A 20,726-nucleotide genomic window follows, 5' to 3' on the forward strand; every position below is an offset into this window, starting at 1 on the left:
CTACTGATGACACACTGGCCCCTCCTACCAAATGTAATAAACATTTCTACTGATGACACACTGGCCTCTCCTACCAAATGTAATAAACAGTTCTAGTGATGACACACTGGCCTCTCCTACCAAATGTAATAAACATTTCTACTGACGACACACTGGCCCCTCCTACCAAATGTAATAAACAGTTCTACTGATGACACACTGGCCCCTCCTACCAAATGTAATAAACATATCTACTGATGACACACTGGCCCCTCCTACCAAATGTAATAAACATTTGTACTGATGACACACTGGCCTCTCCTACCAAATGTAATAAACATTTCTGCTGATGACACACTGGCCCCTCCTACCAAATATAATAAACATTTCTACTGACGACACACATACTGGCCAACTCTACCAAATGTAATAAATATTTCTAATGGCGACACCACACTAGCCAACTCTATCAAATGTAATAAACAGTTCTACTGACGAAACACTGATGACTCCTACCAAATGTAATAATTGGTTCTACTGATGACACACTGGTGACTCCTACCAAATGTGATAATTAGTTTAACTTACGACACACTGGCGACTCCACTTCCCAAGTCGAATCGAAGCTGGACATACCCATCAACTAAGTTTAGTGATACAAAGTCGCCACTTGGCGGACTCTTCTGTCCGTTATACAAGAGCATTCCATCAAGTTTATAAGTTAAGAACCATACTTCGATTGTAAAAGCCAGTCCAACGTTGGGTAATGTAGGTAATTGAAGGAAAGCCTCTCCATTAAACTCAGGAACTATAACTTTCTTAACATCTCTGTAGACTGAAAGACAAAAGAAGATTGAATAAAAGTATAGAACAAGAAAACAGACCAAGATATGCAAGTTCCATTCTAGATAATCTCATATGAGGGTAAATGTGATGTTTATTAAATTTCTTACAATTATAACCTTATGATCTACATTTGGATTTAGAATAAAGTAATACATTAATTGTGGACACTCCCGAAAGAACAAATAAATTAGAAAAAAAAACTAAAAACAATAATAACAAATACACGTTCCTATATGACAACAAAATGCTTAGGTTCAAATGGATCCTTTTTTGTTTGTTTGTGTGTGTAGCACTTTATTATTGTATAGCAACACCTACATGAACACCCCACTCCCCAACCAGCCAAAGGCTCAGCGTTCATTCAGAACGTTTATAATCCTAAAACCTAGGTTTCGATATCCGCTGTAGGCACAACAGCGTTAACCTATTGTGTATATTTTTGCTTCCAAACAAACAAACACATCTACCTAAACGCTGGCAACGGTGAATACAATACAATGCGTTCAGTGAACTCAAATTTTCAAATAGCTATGGCACAAGGTTATCAGAAACAGTTTTATCATAACAAATATCTTGTACAACTTCTTAAACTCACTTTCTTCGCAGCGAATACCTCGCCGTCCTTGTGGACACTTGCAGGAGAAATCTCCTTGTGGTAGCTCAGCGCAAGTAGCGCCCTGGGCGCAAGGGTTACTGGTGCAAGGGCTGAGAGAAACTTCACACTGTTCGCCTGGAAATTTTTCAAAAAATAAAAACTATCCATGATTCAGAAATAATTGTACAGTTCATGTGTTAACATCAAACAGTTGTACAGTTCATGTGTTAACATCAAACACCAGTACAGTTCATGTATTAACATCAAACAGTTGAAACAGTTGTACAGTTTGACTTTTAACATCAAACACCAGTACAGTTCATGTGTTAACATCAAACAGTTGTACAGTTTAGGTGTTAACATCAAACACCAGTACAGTTCATGTGTTAACATCAAACACCAGTACAGTTCATGTGTTAACATCAAACAGTTGTACAGTTTGACTTTTAACATCAAACAGTTGTACAGTTCATGTGTTAACATCAAACAGTTGTACAGTTTAGGTGTTAACATCAAACAGTTGTACAGTTCATGTGTTAACATCAAACAGTTGTACAGTTCATGTGTTAACATCAAACAGTTGTACAGTTTAGGTGTTAACATCAAACAGTTGTACAGTTCATGTGTTAACATCAAACAGTTGTACAGTTTAGGTGTTAACATCAAACAGTTGTACAGTTCATGTGTTAACATCAAACAGTTGTACAGTTTAGGTGTTAACATCAAACAGCTGTACAGTTTGACGTTTAACATCAAACACCAGTACAGTTCATGTGTTAACATCAAACAGTTGTACAATTTAGGTGTTAACATCAAACACCAGTACAGTTCATGTGTTAACATCAAACACCAGTACAGTTCATGTGTTAACATCAAACAGTTGTACAGTTTGACTTTTAACATCAAACACCAGTACAGTTCATGTGTTAACATCAAACAGTTGTACAGTTTGACTTTTAACATCAAACACCAGTACAGTTCATGTGTTAACATCAAACAGTTGTACAGTTTGACTTTTAACATCAAACACCAGTACAGTTCATGTGTTAACATCAAACAGTTGTACAGTTTGACTTTTAACATCAAACACCAGTACAGTTTAGGTGTTAACATCAAACAGTTGTACAGTTTGACTTTTAACATCAAACACCAGTACAGTTTAGGTGTTAACATCAAACAGTTGTACAGTTTGACTTTTAACATCAAACACCAGTACAGTTCATGTGTTAACATCAAACAGTTGTACAGTTTGACTTTTAACATCAAACACCAGTACAGTTTAGGTGTTAACATCAAACAGTTGTACAGTTTGACTTTTAACATCAAACACCAGTACAGTTTAGGTGTTAACATCAAACAGTTGTACAGTTTGACTTTTAACATCATACACCAGTACAGTTTAGGTGCTAACATCAAACAGTTGTACAGTTTAACTTTTAACATCAAACACTAGTACAGTTTAGGTGTTAACATCAAACAGTTGTACAGTTTGACTTTTAACATCAAACACCAGTACAGTTTAGGTGTTAACATCAAACAGTTGTACAGTTTGACTTTTAACATCAAACACCAGTACAGTTTAGGTGTTAACATCAAACAGTTTTACAGTTTAACTTTTAACATCAAACACTAGTACAGTTTAGGTGTTAACATCAAACAGTTGTACAGTTTGACTTTTAACATCAAACACTAGTACAGTTTAGGTGTTAACATCAAAGAGTTGTACAGTTTAACTTTTAACATCAAACACCAGTACAGTTCATGTGTTAACATCAAACAGTTGTACAGTTTAACTTTTAACATCAAACACCAGTACAGTTTAGGTGTTAACATCAAACAGTTGTACAGTTTGACTTTTAACATCAAACACCAGTACAGTTTAGGTGTTAACATCAAACAGTTGTACAGTTTAACTTTTAACATCAAACACTAGTACAGTTTAGGTGTTAACATCAAACAGTTGTACAGTTTGACTTTTAACATCAAACACCAGTACAGTTTAGGTGTTAACATCAAACAGTTGTACAGTTTGACTTTTAACATCAAACACCAGTACAGTTCATGTGTTAACATCAAACAGTTGTACAGTTTAACTTTTAACATCAAACACCAGTACAGTTCATGTGTTAACATCAAACAGTTGTACAGTTTGACTTTTAACATCAAACACCAGTACAGTTTAGGTGTTAACATCAAACAGTTGTACAGTTTGACTTTTAACATCAAACACCAGTACAGTTCATGTGTTAACATCAAACAGTTGTACAGTTTAACTTTTAACATCAAACACCAGTACAGTTCATGTGTTAACATCAAACAGTTGTACAGTTTGACTTTTAACATCAAACACCAGTACAGTTTAGGTGTTAACATCAAACAGTTGTACAGTTTGACTTTTAACATCAAACAGTTGTACAGTTTAACTTTTAACATCAAACACCAGTACAGTTTAGGTGTTAACATCAAACAGTTGTACAGTTTAACTTTTAACATCAAACAACAGTACAGTTTAGGTGTTAACATCAAACAGTTGTACAGTTTAACTTTTAACATCAAACACCAGTACAGTTTAGGTGTTATCATCAAACAGTTGTACAGTTTGACTTTTAACATCAAATACCAGTACAGTTTAGGTGTTAACATCAAACAGTTGTACAGTTTGACTTTTAACATCAAACACCAGTACAGTTTAGGTGTTAACATCAAACAGTTGTACAGTTTGACTTTTAACATCAAACACAAGTACAGTTTAGGTGTTAACATCAAACAGTTGTACAGTTTAACTTTTTACATCAAACACTAGTACAGTTTAGGTGTTAACATCAAACAGTTGTACAGTTTGACTTTTAACAACAAACACTAGTACAGTTTAGGTGTTAACATCAAACAGTTGTACAGTTTAACTTTTAACATCAAACACCAGTATAGTTTAGGTGTTAACATCAAACAGTTGTACAGTTTGACTTTTAACATCAAACACCAGTACAGTTCATGTGTTAACATCAAACAGTTGTACAGTTTAACTTTTAACATCAAACACCAGTACAGTTTAGGTGTTAACATCAAACAGTTGTACAGTTTAACTTTTAACATCAAACACTAGTACAGTTTAGGTGTTAACATCAAACAGTTGTACAGTTTGACTTTTAACATCAAACACCAGTACAGTTTAGGTGTTAACATCAAACAGTTGTACAGTTTGACTTTTAACATCAAACACCAGTACAGTTTAGGTGTTAACATCAAACAGTTGTACAGTTTGACTTTTAACATCAAACACCAGTACAGTTCATGTGTTAACATCAAACAGTTGTACAGTTTGACTTTTAACATCAAACACCCGTACAGTTTAGGTGTTAACATCAAACAGTTGTACAGTTTAACTTTTAACATCAAACACCAGTACAGTTTAGGTGTTAACATCAAACAGTTGTACAGTTTGACTTTTAACATCAAACACCAGTACAGTTTAGGTGTTAACATCAAACAGTTGTACAGTTTGACTTTTAACATCAAACACCAGTACAGTTCATGTGCTAACATCAAACAGTTGTACAGTTTGACTTTTAACATCAAACACCAGTACAGTTTAGGTGTTAACATCAAACAGTTGTACAGTTTAACTTTAACATCAAACACCAGTACAGTTTAGGTGTTAACATCAAACAGTTGTACAGTTTGACTTTTAACATCAAACACCAGTACAGTTCATGTGTTAACATCAAACAGTTGTACAGTTTGACTTTTAACATCAAACACCCGTACAGTTTAGGTGTTAACATCAAACAGTTGTACAGTTTAACTTTTAACATCAAACACCAGTACAGTTTTGGTGTTAACATCAAACAGTTGTACAGTTTGACTTTTAACATCAAACACCAGTACAGTTTAGGTGTTAACATCAAACAGTTGTACAGTTTGACTTTTACCATCAAACACCAGTACAGTTTAGGTGTTAACATCAAACAGTTGTACAGTTTGACTTTTAACATCAAACACCAGTACAGTTCATGTGCTAACATCAAACAGTTGTACAGTTTGACTTTTAACATCAAACACCAGTACAGTTTAGGTGTTAACATCAAACAGTTGTACAGTTTAACTTTTAACATCAAACACCAGTACAGTTTAGGTGTTAACATCAAACAGTTGTACAGTTTAACTTTTAACATCAAACACCAGTACAGTTTAGGTGTTAATATCAAACAGTTGTACAGTTTGACTTTTAACATCAAACACCAGTACAGTTTAGGTGTTAACATCAAATAGTTGTACAGTTTGACTTTTAACATCAAACGCCAGTACAGTTTAGGTGTTAACATTAAACAGTTGTACAGTTTGACTTTTAACATAAAACACCAGTACAGTTCATGTGTTAACATCAAACAGTTGTACAGTTTAACTTTTAACATCAAACACCAGTACAGTTTAGGTGTTAACATCAAACAGTTGTACAGTTTGACTTTTAACATCAAACACCAGTACAGTTTAGGTGTTAACATCAAACAGTTGTACAGTTTGACTTTTAACATCAAACACAAGTACAGTTTAGGTGTTAACATTAAATAGTTGTACAGTTTGACTTTTAACATCAAACACAAGTACAGTTTAGGTGTTAACATTAAATAGTTGAACAGTAATTTAATAGAAATCGTTAATATTATATAATGCATATATTATCTATTTAGTTCTTCTAATTAGTAGCATGTTTACTTCTTACCAGAGTAGCCCTGAGGACAAGAGCATCTGTAACTATCTTCACTGGCAGCCGTACACGTACCACCATTTTGACAAGGCATACTGTTACAATGGTTGTCAGAACAATTTCCTATAAAATGAAATAAACTAGCTAAATACATCTGTAGTTTTTGTGTACAGAAAGAAATATTTTTTATATTTTATACAAAGATTGTGGAAACGCAGGTCGAGGCATTTTCTTGTATGATGTCTTTCAGAACGGCTACTATGGATATTAACATTTATTGAAACAACGTTTCGACCTTCCTAGGTCATTTCAAGTTAACAAAGAGAGTTTGCAAACCTGCCGTTCTGAGATACATTTTTATTTCAAGTGGGTTTCTCGTCATCAAGAACGTATAATGTCATATTAACTCTAGGAAATTTGGGTTGGAAGTAACAACACCAAATTATCGTGTACAAAAAAGGCTAAGCATGAGCTAAGCCTACTTTATGCTTATTAAAATGCTTGATATGTTCTATCTATTGATCAGTGTTTTTTTTCAGGAATTGGATTTCGAAACAATAAAGAGTCATAATTACTACACAAACAAACAAGCAGTCTTGGGTGATGCTTCACAAAAGGAAGCTACGCAGTTCAGAGTGTCAACACCTATTTAAAACACTTTGTCAACTTCACTGAGTCTAATACTAAAATCAATAAATCGCATAAAAGACCTTGCTTTTAAAATATAAAGCGCCCTCTTTGTGTTTTAAGTATAATTGAATTTCGATGATAATTAAATAAGCAACAAAAAGTTATTGATAAATTCTGCAACTCAAAATGGACCAACGACATTTTCTTACACTTTATCAAAAGCTCGCATCTAATAAACTACACGATAAAATTCAAGTTTATTTTTTGGAAATCAAATTACCACAAAGAGGCGCATATTATATTTATAACAATACACTTTAGAATAGGTGAAATGTGTATACAAAATGTTTGTTTTTAAATTGGTAATATTGTCGTCTTCATAAAGTACAGAAAGCAACAAGTGAAATATACTGATTGTATTTTCACACTACAAAGAACACTAAATAAAATCGAGATCTGTTTAACATGTAAATATTTTTACATGTTCTTGAAAGAGAATTATTTAGTTTAACAGTTTACTTTTGTAGTAACAAAAGTAATATATTTGCTAATCCAGCTGCAATAGACTAGTGTTGCGGGATCCACGTTTCATCAGAAAATATCCAATAGTTTAGTTGCAAACGACTGTTCGGGTTATTTTACTCAATATTAGTACCTAGTTGCAAAATTAGTCTAGTTAGATGCTAGTAAAGGCCACGTGTAAAAGATGATGTTGGAACTTTGGACCTACTGGTTAGCTGAAATCGATGTAAATACAATATTTCACTTACAATAAAACTCTGTTATTGTTTTAGAAAAGTTAAGAAAATACGAAACGTAAAATATTTTACTTCGTTTGGCACACCTGAAGTTAAAACTTTGAAGCTAAATTTTTTGATTTCACGTCTAAGATACATACATTGTCTGATTAAGAAAATTAACATTTCTTTTATGCAATTTGATTTCAAAGTCCTCATATATATATATATATATTTGATATTTTAAAGATTCATATCCTTGTCAAATTAATTTATAATTTCATAATTATTATTAAAAATTTTCCAGAATAAGTTAGGTGCATGACTCATATCTTTGTAATTTATAGTATTTCATATCACATGTTTCAACCTCATGACTGGATATTTCTTATTGAGGACTGTCAAGGTAAAACTGTTATATAAATCACTGTATATTGGATAAGCCCATCTTCACTGAAAGAAACCTTTCTAGAGAGTTGCCAAAATAAACCCTGTTAGCTGCAGAGAAGTCCTTCTGTATTGTATCAACATACACACTGTTAGCTTCAGTGAAGTCTTTCTATGTTATTGTCAAGATAAATCCTGTTAGCTTCAGCAAAGTCCTTCTGTATTGTTGTCAAGATAGATCCTGTTAGCTACAGTAAAGTCCTTCGGTATTTTTGTCAAGATAAATCATGTTAGTTACAGTAAAGTCCTTCCTTATTTTTGTCAAGATAAATCTTGTTAGCAATTGTGAAGTCCTTCAGTATTGTTGGGATGATAAATCCTGTTAGCAACAGTAAAGTCGTTGTGTACTATTGTCAAGATAAATCCTCCTAGCTACAGTAAGGTCCTTCAGTATTGTTGTCAAAATAAATCCTGTTAGCTACAGTAAAGTCCTTCTGTACTCTTGCCAAGATAAATCCTGTTAGCTACAGTAAAGTCCTTTGGTATTTTTCTCAAGATAAATCCTGTAAGCTGCAGTGATATCTTTCTATGATATTGTCAAGATAAATCCTGTTAGCTACAGTAAAGTCCTTTGGTATTTTTCTCAAGATAAATCCTGTTAGCTGCAGTGATATCTTTCTATGTTATTGTCAAGATAAATCCTGTTAGTTACAGTAAAGTCCTTCATTATTTTTGTCAAGATAAATCTTGTCAGCTACAGTAAAGTCATTCTCTATTTTTGTCAAGATAATTCCTGTTAGCAACAGTAAAGTCGTTGTGTACTGTTGTCAAGATAAATCCTGCTAGCTACAGTAAAGTCCTTCTGTATTTTTGTGAAGATAAATCTTGTTAGCTGCAGTAAAGTCCTTCAGTATTGTTGTGAAAATAAATCCCATTTGTTACAGTAAAGTCTTTCTATGTTGCTGAAAAACAAAATCCTGTTAGCTACAGTAAAGTCTTTCTATGTTGCTGAAAAAAAATCCTGTTAGCTACAGTAAAGTCCTTTTGTATTTTTCTCAAGATAAATCCTGTTAGCTTGAGTGAAGTCCTTCTGCATTGTTGTCAAGATACATCCTGTTAACTTCAGTAAAGATCTTTTGTATTTTTGTCAAGATTAATCCTGTTAGCTACAGTAATGTCCATCTGTACTCTTGTCAAGATAAATCCTGTTAGCTACAGTAAAGTCCTTCGGTATTTTTGTCAAGATAAATCCTGTTAGCTGCAGTGAAGTCTTTCTATGTTATTGTCAAAATAAATCTTGTTAGCTTTAGTAAAGTATTTCCGTATTGTTGTTAAGATAAATACTGTTAGCAACAGTAAAGTCCTTCTTTACTGCTGTCAAGAGAAATCCCATTAGTGAGAGTAAAGTCTTTCTATGTTGTTCACAAGCTAAATCCTGTTAGGTATGGTGAAGTCCTTCAGTATTGTTGTGAAAATAAATCCTATTTGTTACAGTAAAGTCATTCTATGTTGCTGAAAAACAAAATCCTGTTAGCTCCAGTAACGTCCTTTTGTATTTTTGTCCACACACACCGTGTTAGCTGCAGTAAAGTCCTTCTGTATTTTTGTCAAGATAAATCCTGTTAGTTACAGTAAAGACCTTCATTATTTTTGTCAATATAAATCTTGTTAGCTATTGTGAAGTCCTTCAGTATTGTTGGGATGATAAATCCTGTCAGCTACAGTAAACTCGTTCTGTATTTTTGTCAAGATAAATCCTTTTAGCTACAGTAAAGTTCTTCTGTATTGTTGTGAAAATAAATCCCATTTGTTACAGTAAAGTCTTTCTATGTTGCTGAAAAACAAAATCCTGTTAGCTGCAGCAAAGTCTTTCTATGTTATTGAAAAACAAAATCCTGTTAGCTACAGTAAAGCCCTTTTGTATTTTTGTCAAGATAAATCCTGTTAGCTAGAGTAAAGTTCTTTTGTATTTTTGTCAAGATAAATCCTGTTAGCTACAGTAAAGCCCATCTGTACTCTTGTCAAGATAAATCCTGTTAGCAACAGTAAAGTCGTTGTGTACTGTTGTCAAGATAAATCCTCCTAGCTACAGTAAAGTCGTTGTGTACTGTTGTCAAGATAAATCCTCCTAGCTACAGTAAAGTCCTTCAGTATTGTTGTCAAAATAAATCCTGTTAGCTACAGTGATATCTTTCTATGTTATTGTCAAGATAAATCCTGTTAGTTAAAGTAAAGTCCTTCATTATTTTTGTCAAGATAAATCTTGTCAGCTACAGTAATGTCCTTCTGTATTTTTGTCAAGATAAATACTGTTAGGTACAGTAAAGTGCTTCTGTATTGTTTTCAAGATAAATCTTGTTAGCTGCAGTAAAGTCCTTCTGTATAGTTGTCATGATAGATCCTATTAGTTAGAGTAAAGTCTTTCTATGTTATTGTCAAGATAAATCCAGTTAGCTTCAGTAACGATCTTCTGTATTGTTGTCAAGATAAATTCTCTAAGGTACAGTAAAGTCATTCTCTATTTTTGTCAAGATACATCCTGTTAACTTCAGTAAAGATCTTTTGTATTTTTGTCAAGATTAATCCTGTTAGCTACAGTAATGTCCATCTGTACTCTTGTCAAGATAAATCCTGTTAGCTACAGTAAAGTCCTTCGGTATTTTTGTCAAGATAAATCCTGTTAGCTGCAGTGAAGTCTTTCTATGTTATTGTCAAAATAAATCTTGTTAGCTTTAGTAAAGTATTTCCGTATTGTTGTTAAGATAAATACTGTTAGCAACAGTAAAGTCCTTCTTTACTGCTGTCAAGAGAAATCCCATTAGTGAGAGTAAAGTCTTTCTATGTTGTTCACAAGCTAAATCCTGTTAGGTATAGTGAAGTCCTTCAGTATTGTTGTGAAAATAAATCCTATTTGTTACAGTAAAGTCATTCTATGTTGCTGAAAAACAAAATCCTCTTAGCTCCAGTAACGTCCTTTTGTATTTTTGTCCACACACACCGTGTTAGCTGCAGTAAAGTCCTTCTGTATTTTTGTCAAGATAAATCCTGTTAGTTACAGTAAAGACCTTCATTATTTTTGTCAATATAAATCTTGTTAGCTATTGTGAAGTCCTTCAGTATTGTTGGGATGATAAATCCTGTCAGCTACAGTAAACTCGTTCTGTATTTTTGTCAAGATAAATCCTTTTAGCTACAGTAAAGTTCTTCTGTATTGTTGTGAAAATAAATCCCATTTGTTACAGTAAAGTCTTTCTATGTTGCTGAAAAACAAAATCCTATTAGCTGCAGCAAAGTCTTTCTATGTTATTGAAAAACAAAATCCTGTTAGCTACAGTAAAGCCCTTTTGTATTTTTGTCAAGATAAATCCTGTTAGCTAGAGTAAAGTTCTTTTGTATTTTTGTCAAGATAAATCCTGTTAGCTACAGTAAAGCCCATCTGTACTCTTGTCAAGATAAATCCTGTTAGCAACAGTAAAGTCGTTGTGTACTGTTGTCAAGATAAATCCTCCTAGCTACAGTAAAGTCGTTGTGTACTGTTGTCAAGATAAATCCTCCTAGCTACAGTAAAGTCCTTCAGTATTGTTGTCAAAATAAATCCTGTTAGCTACAGTAAAGTCCTTCTGTACTCTTGTCAAGATAAACCCTGTTAGCTACAGTAAAGTCCTTTGGTATTTTTGTCAAGATAAATCCTGTTAGCTGCAGTGATATCTTTCTATGTTATTGTCAAGATAAATCCTGTTAGTCACAGTAAAGTCCTTCATTATTTTTGTCAAGATAAATCTTGTCAGTTACAGTAATGTCCTTCTGTATTTTTGTCAAGATAAATACTGTTAGGTACAGTAAAGTGCTTCTGTATTGTTTTCAAGATAAATCCTGTTAGCTGCAGTAAAGTCCTTCTGTATAGTTGTCAAGATAGATCCTATTAGTTACAGTAAAGTCTTTCTATGTTACTGTCAAGATAAATCCAGTTAGCTTCAGTAACGAACTTCTGTATTGTTGTCAAGATAAATTCTCTAAGGTACAGTAAAGTCATTCTCTATTTTTGTCAAGATAAATCCTGTTAGCAACAGTAAAGTCGTTGTGTACTGTTGTCAAGATAAATCCTGCTAGCTACAGTAAAGTCCTTCTGTATTTTAGTGAAGATAAATCTTGTTAGCTGCAGTAAAGTCCCTCTGTATTTTTGTCAAGATAAATCTGTTAGTTGCAGTGAAGTATTTCTGTATTGTTGTCAAGATAAATACTGTTAGCTATAGTAAAGTCCTTCAGTATTGTTGTGAAAATAAATCCCATTTGTTACAGTAAAGTCTTTCTATGTTGCTGAAAAACAAAATCCTGTTAGCTACAGTAAAGTCCTTTTCTATTTTTGTCAAGATAAATGCTGTTAGCTTGAGTGAAGTCCTTCTGCATTGTTGTCAAGATAAATCCTGTTAACTTCAGTAAAGTTCTTTTGTATTTTTTCAAGATAAATCCTGTTAACTACAGTAAAGTCCTTCTGTAATTTTGTCAAGATAAATCCTGTTAGCTACAGTAATGTCCTTCTGTAATTATCTCAAGATAAATCCTGTTAGCTACACTAAAGTCCATCTGTATATTTGTTAAGATACACCCTGTTAGCTATGGTAACATCGTTCTCTATTTGGTTGTCAAGATAAAACCTATTAGTTACAGTAAAGTCTTTCTATGTTGTTGACAAGCTAAATCCTGTTAGCTATAGTGAAGTCGTTGAGTATTGTTGTCAAGATAAATCCTGTTAGCTACAGTAAAGTCATTCGCTATTTTGATCAAGATAAATCCTGTTAGCAACAGTAAAGTCGTTGTGTACTGTTGTCAAGATAAATCCTGCTAGCTACAGTAAAGTCCTTCTGTATTTTTCTGAAGATAAATCCTGTTAGCTGCAGTGATATCTTTCTATGTGATTGTCAAGATAAATCCTGTTAGTCACAGTAAAGTCCTTCATTATTTTTGTCAAGAGAAATCTTGTCAGCTACAGTAATGTCCTTCTATACTGCTGTCAAGATAAATCCCATTAGTGACAGTAAAGTCTTTCTATGTTGTTCACAAGTTAAATCCTGTTAGCCATAGTGAAGTCCTTCAGTATTGTAGTGAAGATAAATCCCATTTGTTACAGTAAAGTCTTTCTATGTTGCTGAAAAACAAATTCCTGTTAGCTACAGTAAAGTCCTTTTGTATTTTTGTCCATACACACCGTGTTAGCTGCAGTAAAGTCCTTCTGTATTTTTGTCAAGATAAATCCTGTTAACTACAGTAAAGTCCTTCTGTAATTTTGTCAAGATAAATCCTGTTAGCTAGAGTAAAGTCCGTCTGTATTGTTGTCAAGATAAATCCTGTTAGCTAGAGTAAAGTCCTTATGTACTCTTGTCAAGATAAATCCTGTAAGCTACAGTAATGTCCTTCTGTATTTTTATAAAGATAAATCTTGTTAGCAACAGTAACATCCTTCTGTATTTTTGTCAAGATAAATGCTATTAGTTACAGTAATGTCTTTCTATGTTGTTGAGAAGCTAAATCCTGTTAGCTATAGTGAAGTCCTTCAGTATTTTTGTGAAGATAAATCCTGTTAGCTACAGTAAAGTCATGTATTTTTGTCAAGATAAATCCTGTTAGCTACAGTGAAGTCTTTCTGTGTTGTTGACAAGTGAGATTCTGTTAGCTTAATGAAATGTTAACAAAATATTCATTTGTAAACTGTAATGTTTGTTCCTTTTATTTCAGTGGCAGCCGACAAGCTGAACTGTAGTCGACCAGATAAGTAAATACAATTTACTATTTTTAAGAATTTGAATAAAGAAAATAAACAAAAACAAGAACTTTAATATATGAACTTGCATCTTTTAGATTAACAAATCGTATATACAGAGGTAGAAAAATCCCTCCGTTAGATAAATGCAATATGACTTATATATATATAAAGTTTTAATATTTTAAATTTTAGTACAAATTTTGTACAAGAAGTTAAAGTACATGATAAAAATAAGCTAATCTTTTCATAAACATTGTTCTTCTGACAAAAACAGATGGTTCATGTGTTCGTGGTTATTGTCGTAAGTGAACTCACGAATTTGGGCAGCACTGATGACATCTTTAGACCCAGGGTAATGAATATCCACCTTCCTTCTTCCAATGTGTAGTCGACGAATACAACCAACGAGGCCCATACTGACACCCACATTTCTATATACCCTGTAGTAAAGTAAGAACAATGTTGTGTTTATATCTTTATCTATAAATGGTACTCTTATCGATAAAAAGACACACTCACAAAAAACAATAACACAAACAAAAAAAAACTTTAAAGAATAACTGGACCTTAAATATAAGCCAGCAAGGAATTTTTTATGTAAGAAATAAAGTATCTCAGAATTGGAATTTATTTTCTATACAACAATATTCTGTTCGTTTTGTTATTATGTACAAAGGTATCTGGAGGGCTATCTGCTGTCTACCATGGATAGCGAAACTCGGTTTCTAGCGGTAGAAGTCTGCAGACATACCACTGTGCCACTGGGAAAGGGTAATACTATTTGAAACATTTAGATGTCAGGGTGTTATCGGTGTGCATTAGATACGCATCAGCAGTTGGGTCACTGTGTCATTATAAGTTTGGTAGACATACAGTGTCAACAGTCTGTCATCATAAGTTTGTTAGACATACAGTGTCAACAGCCTGTCATTATAAGTTTGTTAGACATACAGTGTCAACAGTCTGTCATCATAAGTTTGTTAGAGACACATTGTCGACAGTGTGTGATTAAAAGTTTGTTGAACATTGTGTTATTTTCACGGATGTTATATAAGGTGATTTTATGTTAAAATACTATCGAAATATTCAATGAAACCATGCTTGGATTTCTATCATTATGTTTATCATATTGTGTGGAAAGTGTCCGGACCCTGAATGAATTTTATTATGTCTTAAATATTTTCCTATAACATATAGAAATAATCGATAACTTTCTAATTTAAAAACCAGTTTCTAGGTGGTAACACAGCTTCATACAAAGGAAGTATTAGTTTGTTTATACTGGAACTATTTCATCCATCCATGACTATGTTGACTTATGGAGACGATTACCCATTGACTTTTGTAACAAGTCAATTAACCTGCGTCAGTGATTTTCAGTGAAATTTGGTAAAAAAGGAATTTTCTAATTCAAGCTGATTTCAGTAAAGTGACCAGCTTTCAGACTATCAACTTACAAATACACCTCAATAGCTGTTTCCGTATGAAAATGATTGACTTACGAGCCGAGCGTATTATAAACACAGACAGGAGAAATGCCTGGTTTAGTTGAGATGGCATTAGGAGAAAAGTTTATCTTTCATAACTAACGTTTTACACTTTCGAGCATGATTTGTGGGTCTGTTGATATTCTGAATGTTCTGCAGTATCAGATCTCCAGATATCCATGAATAACACTTACTATTATTATTATGGATAACACATTATATTATTATGAATAACAGTTATTATCATTATTATGGATAACACATTATTATTATTAATAACAGTTATTATTATTATTATGGATAACACTTACTATTATTATTATCATTATGAATAACACTTACTATTATTATTATCATTATAGATAACACTTACTATTATTATTATGGATGAAACATTATTATTATTATGAATAACATTATTATTATTATTATTATGGATAATACTTATTATTATTAATCTGGATAACACTACTATTATTATTATGGATAACACTGATATTATTATGGATAACACTGATATTATTATGGATAACAGTTATTATTATGGATAACACTCATGATTATTATTATGGATAACACTATTATTATTATAATTATGGATAACACTCATGATTATTATTATGGATAACACTATTATTATTATAATTATGGATAACACTCTATTATTATGGATAACACTATTATTATTATAATTATGGATAACACTCTATTATTATGGATAACACTTACTATTATTATTATGGATAACACTTACTATTATTATTATTATGGATAACAGTTACTATTATTATCATTAGGGATAACAGTTACTATTATTAGCATTATGGATAACACTTACTATTATTATTAATAACAGTTATTATTATTATTATGGATAACACTTACTATTATTATTATCATTATGGATAACACTTACTATTATTATTATGGATGAAACATTATTATTATTATGAATAACATTATTATTATTATTATTATGGATAATACTTATCATTATTATGGATAATACTTATTATTATTAATCTGGATAACACTACTATTATTATTATGGATAACACTGATATTATTATGGATAACACTGATATTATTATGCATAACAGTTATTATTATGGATAACACTCATGATTATTATTATGGATAACACTATAATTATTATAATTATGGATAACACTTATTATTATCATTATGGATAACACTACTATTATTATTATGGATAACACTGATATTATTATGAATAACAGTTATTAATATGGATAACACTCATGATTATTATTATGGATAACACTTACTATTATTATCATTATGGATAACATTCACTATTATTATTATGAATAACACTTATTATTATCATTATGGATAACACTTACTCTTAGTATTATTATGGATAACACGTATTATTCGTGCATCAAACTTATAGGTGTTAAACATGTCATCCGTGGTGCACTACTCACACCTCTAGCGACACGCCACTGCATTAATACAAGCACATTCTTGTTAAGAAGTGGGAATAACCTTTGTACACAGTGAATTCTGGACAGTATGAAGAGATAGCAAACAGTGTAAAAATGGATAAACTGTTAGCTAAAAGTATGTATTGTCATACAGCTAGTTGTTGTTGGGTTAGAAGGTTACAACGTGATCTGGCGATATAACTGCATTTAGTTGTTGGTTTAGATGTGAGGGTTATAACGTGGATCTGGTGATATAACTGTAGTTAGTTGTTTTTGATTTAGCTGTGAGGGTTATAACGTGGATCTGGTGATATAACTGAAGTTAGTTGTTTTTAATTTATCTGTGAGGGTTATAAAGTGGATCTGGTGATATAACTGTAGTTAGTTGTTTTTGATTTAGCTGTGAGGGTTATAACGTGGATCTGGTGATATAACTGAAGTTAGTTGTTTTTGATTTATCTGTGAGGGTTATAAAGTGGATCTGGTGATATAACTGTAGTTAGTTGTTTTTGATTTAGCTGTGAGGGTTATAACGTGGATCTGGTGATATAACTGAAGTTAGTTGTTTTTTATTTAGCTGTGAGGGTTATAACGTGGATCTGGTGATATAACTGTAGTTAGTTGTTTTTGATTTATCTGTGAGGGTTATAACGTGGATGTGGTGATATAACTGTAGTTAGTTGTTTTTGATTTATCTGTGAGGGTTATAACGTGGATCTGGTGATGTAACTGTAGTTAGTTGTTTTTGATTTAGCTGTGAGGGTTATAACGTGGATCTGGTGATATAACTGAAGTTAGTTGTTTTTGATTTATCTGTGAGGGTTATAAAGTGGATCTGGTGATATAACTGTAGTTAGTTGTTTTTGATTTAGCTGTGAGGGTTATAACGTGGATCTGGTGATATAACTGAAGTTAGTTGTTTTTGATTTATCTGTGAGGGTTATAAAGTGGATCTGGTGATATAACTGTAGTTAGTTGTTTTTGATTTATCTGTGAGGGTTATAACGTGGATGTGGTGATATAACTGTAGTTAGTTGTTTTTGATTTATCTGTGAGGGTTATAACGTGGATCTGGTGATATAACTGTAGTTAGTTGTTTTTGATTTAGCTGTGAGGGTTATAACGTGAATCTGGTGATATAACTGTAGTTAGTTGTTTTTGATTTATCTGTGAGGGTTATAACGTGGATCTGGTGATATAACTGTAGTTAGTTGTTTTTGATTTAGCTGTGAGGGTTATAACGTGAATCTGGTGATATAACTGTAGTTAGTTGTTTTTGATTTATCTGTGAGGGTTATAATGTGGATCCTTCCAGCAAATAATTGATTACTTCACTGTTGCTTCGTATATTTTGTAATATTAGGAAATATATTATTTCCATTGCAGTAGCTTCCTGATGCCTCAGAGATAAATTATTAGGTATTACACTAGAATTTGGAGTTTGATACCTATGGTGGGCATAACCCAGATAGCCCATTATGTGGCTTTATGCGTTACAGCAAACAAACAAGGCATTAAAATAATGAGTGTTCTTAACACGGAAAAGGAAAGGTTTAATAGTTGTACAAATATCTCATCTCCAGTAAGTAATAATTATGTGAGCATTATTTTAGATGGAATGTTAATTATAAACCAGTTAGATGTCTGTTTGTCCATACGTAATTAGAATATATACTACTACGTCATAAATTTAGTTTGTAACAAAGATGTCCATATACGAGTGAGGATTTGGTTCTGAAAGTGGATAGTATTTTATGAATATTAACAGTTAACTCAGTCCTCTGTAAAATAATTATTGTCCCTTAAAATTATATAAATTATTCATTAATGAGGTTTGAATCATTTGAGAAACAGAGATTACACACAAAAATGTAATTTTATGTTTAGATATTGAAAATAATTACAATGACTTCAAATTCGTTGGTTTCTACATTTAATTATCTTAAAGCTTCACACTTTGTTATAATCTTTATTTTAAGACTAGTAATAAACGACCTTAATTCATTAATATTTGTTATTTTTTCTTTAATCCTCAATATTTCGCTTCATAACTTCTTCAGCAATGCTCACTAAAACAAACAGTAACTGACAGTACAAAACTGGTGGTGGTGGTGGTAATATATCTAATTCAAACGTCTGTTAAGACCTACCTCTTGCTGGTGGTTGAAATGTATCCAGTGTATAAGTCTGTTAAAACATACCATTTGCAGGTGGTTGAAATGTATCCAATAAATCTGTTAAAACTTACCCTTTGCTGGTGGTTGCAATGTATCCAATAAATCTGTTAAAACTTACCCTTTGCTAATGGTTGAAATGTATCCAATGTATAAGTCTGTTGACACCTACCCTTTGCTGGTAGTTGGAATGTATCCAATAAGTCTGTTAAAACCTATATTTTGCTGGTGGTCAGAATGTATCTAATGTATAAGTCTGTTGAAACCTACCCTTTGTTGGTGGTTGTAATGTATACAATGTATAAGTCTGTTAAAACTTACCCATTGTTGGTGGTTGCAATGTATCCAATGTATAAGTCTGTTAAAACTTACCCTTTGTTGGTGGTTGCAATGTATCCAATGTATAAGTCTGTTGAAACTTACCCTTTGTTGGTGGTTGCAATGTATCCAATGTATAAGTCTGTTAAAACTTACCCTTTGTTGGTGGTTGCAATGTATCCAATGTATAAGTCTGTTAAAACCTACCCTTTGCTGGTGGTTGTAATGTATCAAATGTATAAGTCTGTTACAACTTACTCTTTGTTGGTGGTTGTAATGTATCCAATATATAAGTCTGTTAAAACCTACCCTTTGTTGGTGGTTGTAATGTATACAATGTATAAGTCTGTTAAAACCTATACTTTGTTGATGGTTGTAATGTATCCAATGTATAAGTCTGTTAAAACCTACCCTTTGTTGGTGGTTGTAATGTATACAATGTATAAGTCTGTTAAAACCTACCCTTTGTTGGTGGTTGTAATGTATACAATGTATAAGTCTGTTAAAACTTACCCTTTTCTTGTGGTTTGAATGTATCCAATGGATAAGTCTGTTAAAACTTACCCTTTGCTGGTGGTTGGAATGTATCCAATGTATAAATTCTCGTCTAGGTCCAGAGACTTTAGTCTCCCTTCACTACTGCCAGTCACTGCTTCCTGACCTTCAACGGTCAAGATTCCCTCTCGAAGGTAACGTTTAGCCACCACCCGGTGAAACTTGCCTGGCTGCAAGCGCTGAGTTGAGCGTAGTTCAACTGGTCCACTTCCTAAGTCATATCTGGACGTTAGAACAAAATAATATCCACAATGTTAGGTCTCCTTTGTGAAGTAACAGATGTTATGTTATAGATATATCCTACTCGTATTTCACGAAGTATCAGTTACTAAAGCATTTTCAGACCATATCCATGTCTGATGACATAGAAATTTATACATCACAACTGACAAATGACCTTTTCAATAAGTTATCTTAACTCCACACATTTTTCTATTATCAATGTTATCTCTAGCTGAAATTCACTCTGAACCTTCTATACATGGTTTGATGCTGCATATGTAAAAGGCCTAATTGCTTAAGATGTTTTTTTCAGCTTTTCTAACAAGACATAAAACAATTATTTTTCCACCAGTGTGGCTGATCAAATGTGATTTCATTGTTAAAAATATTTCTAAAAACTCAAAAAAATATAAGAACTCAACACCAATACCTGTGTCTACTTGTATTATATCATTCAAAGTTACTTTAAGTTGAATAGATGCTTGCCAATTCATTTTCCATAGGGTTGATTTTTAGACCAAGGTCAGTGCTGGGTCAGATTTTTTAAACAATTTACACTTACCTAAATTCTACAAATCCATTCCTCACAGCCAGGGATACAAAATCTCCATGTCCACCTCCACTGCTCTGACCATTATAAAACAGTATGCCATCATTTGCGAGTGTTAAAAATTCTAACATCACACTCATCCGCACGTAGGCTTCAAGTCTTCTTAGTTCCATCCAAGAACGACCAGAGAATGCAGGGACTTCACGGGGTTTCTGAAAAAGAGAGAGAGAGAGTAAACATGTTTTTAGCTACAAAATGATAGTCATATGTTGTGAAGGGATAAAGTTTCATTTGGAATTACAACTGAAAGCTAATCTAAGAATCCCACA

At 32.5% G+C, this 20,726-nt stretch overlaps 1 protein-coding gene across 1 annotated transcript in view; it reads right to left on the minus strand.

The window, feature by feature from the left end:
- Window positions 1-525: 525 nt before the first annotated feature.
- The window catches only part of LOC143257754 (agrin-like), a 41,891-nt gene continuing 21,690 nt past the window's right edge, over window positions 526-20,726 (minus strand). Inside the window, exons 12-17 of the mRNA XM_076516786.1 lie at window positions 20,410-20,609; window positions 19,635-19,847; window positions 13,956-14,080; window positions 6,141-6,248; window positions 1,421-1,555; window positions 526-814 (exon numbers count right to left, since the gene is read on the minus strand). Of these exons, the coding sequence (XP_076372901.1) occupies window positions 564-814; window positions 1,421-1,555; window positions 6,141-6,248; window positions 13,956-14,080; window positions 19,635-19,847; window positions 20,410-20,609 (1,032 nt within the window). The 3' untranslated portion in view covers window positions 526-563. The remainder of the gene's footprint in view (window positions 815-1,420; window positions 1,556-6,140; window positions 6,249-13,955; window positions 14,081-19,634; window positions 19,848-20,409; window positions 20,610-20,726) is intronic.

This window comes from Tachypleus tridentatus, chromosome 7, assembly GCF_004210375.1.
Source record: "Tachypleus tridentatus isolate NWPU-2018 chromosome 7, ASM421037v1, whole genome shotgun sequence".
Classification (NCBI taxonomy): Eukaryota; Metazoa; Arthropoda; class Merostomata; order Xiphosura; family Limulidae; genus Tachypleus; species Tachypleus tridentatus.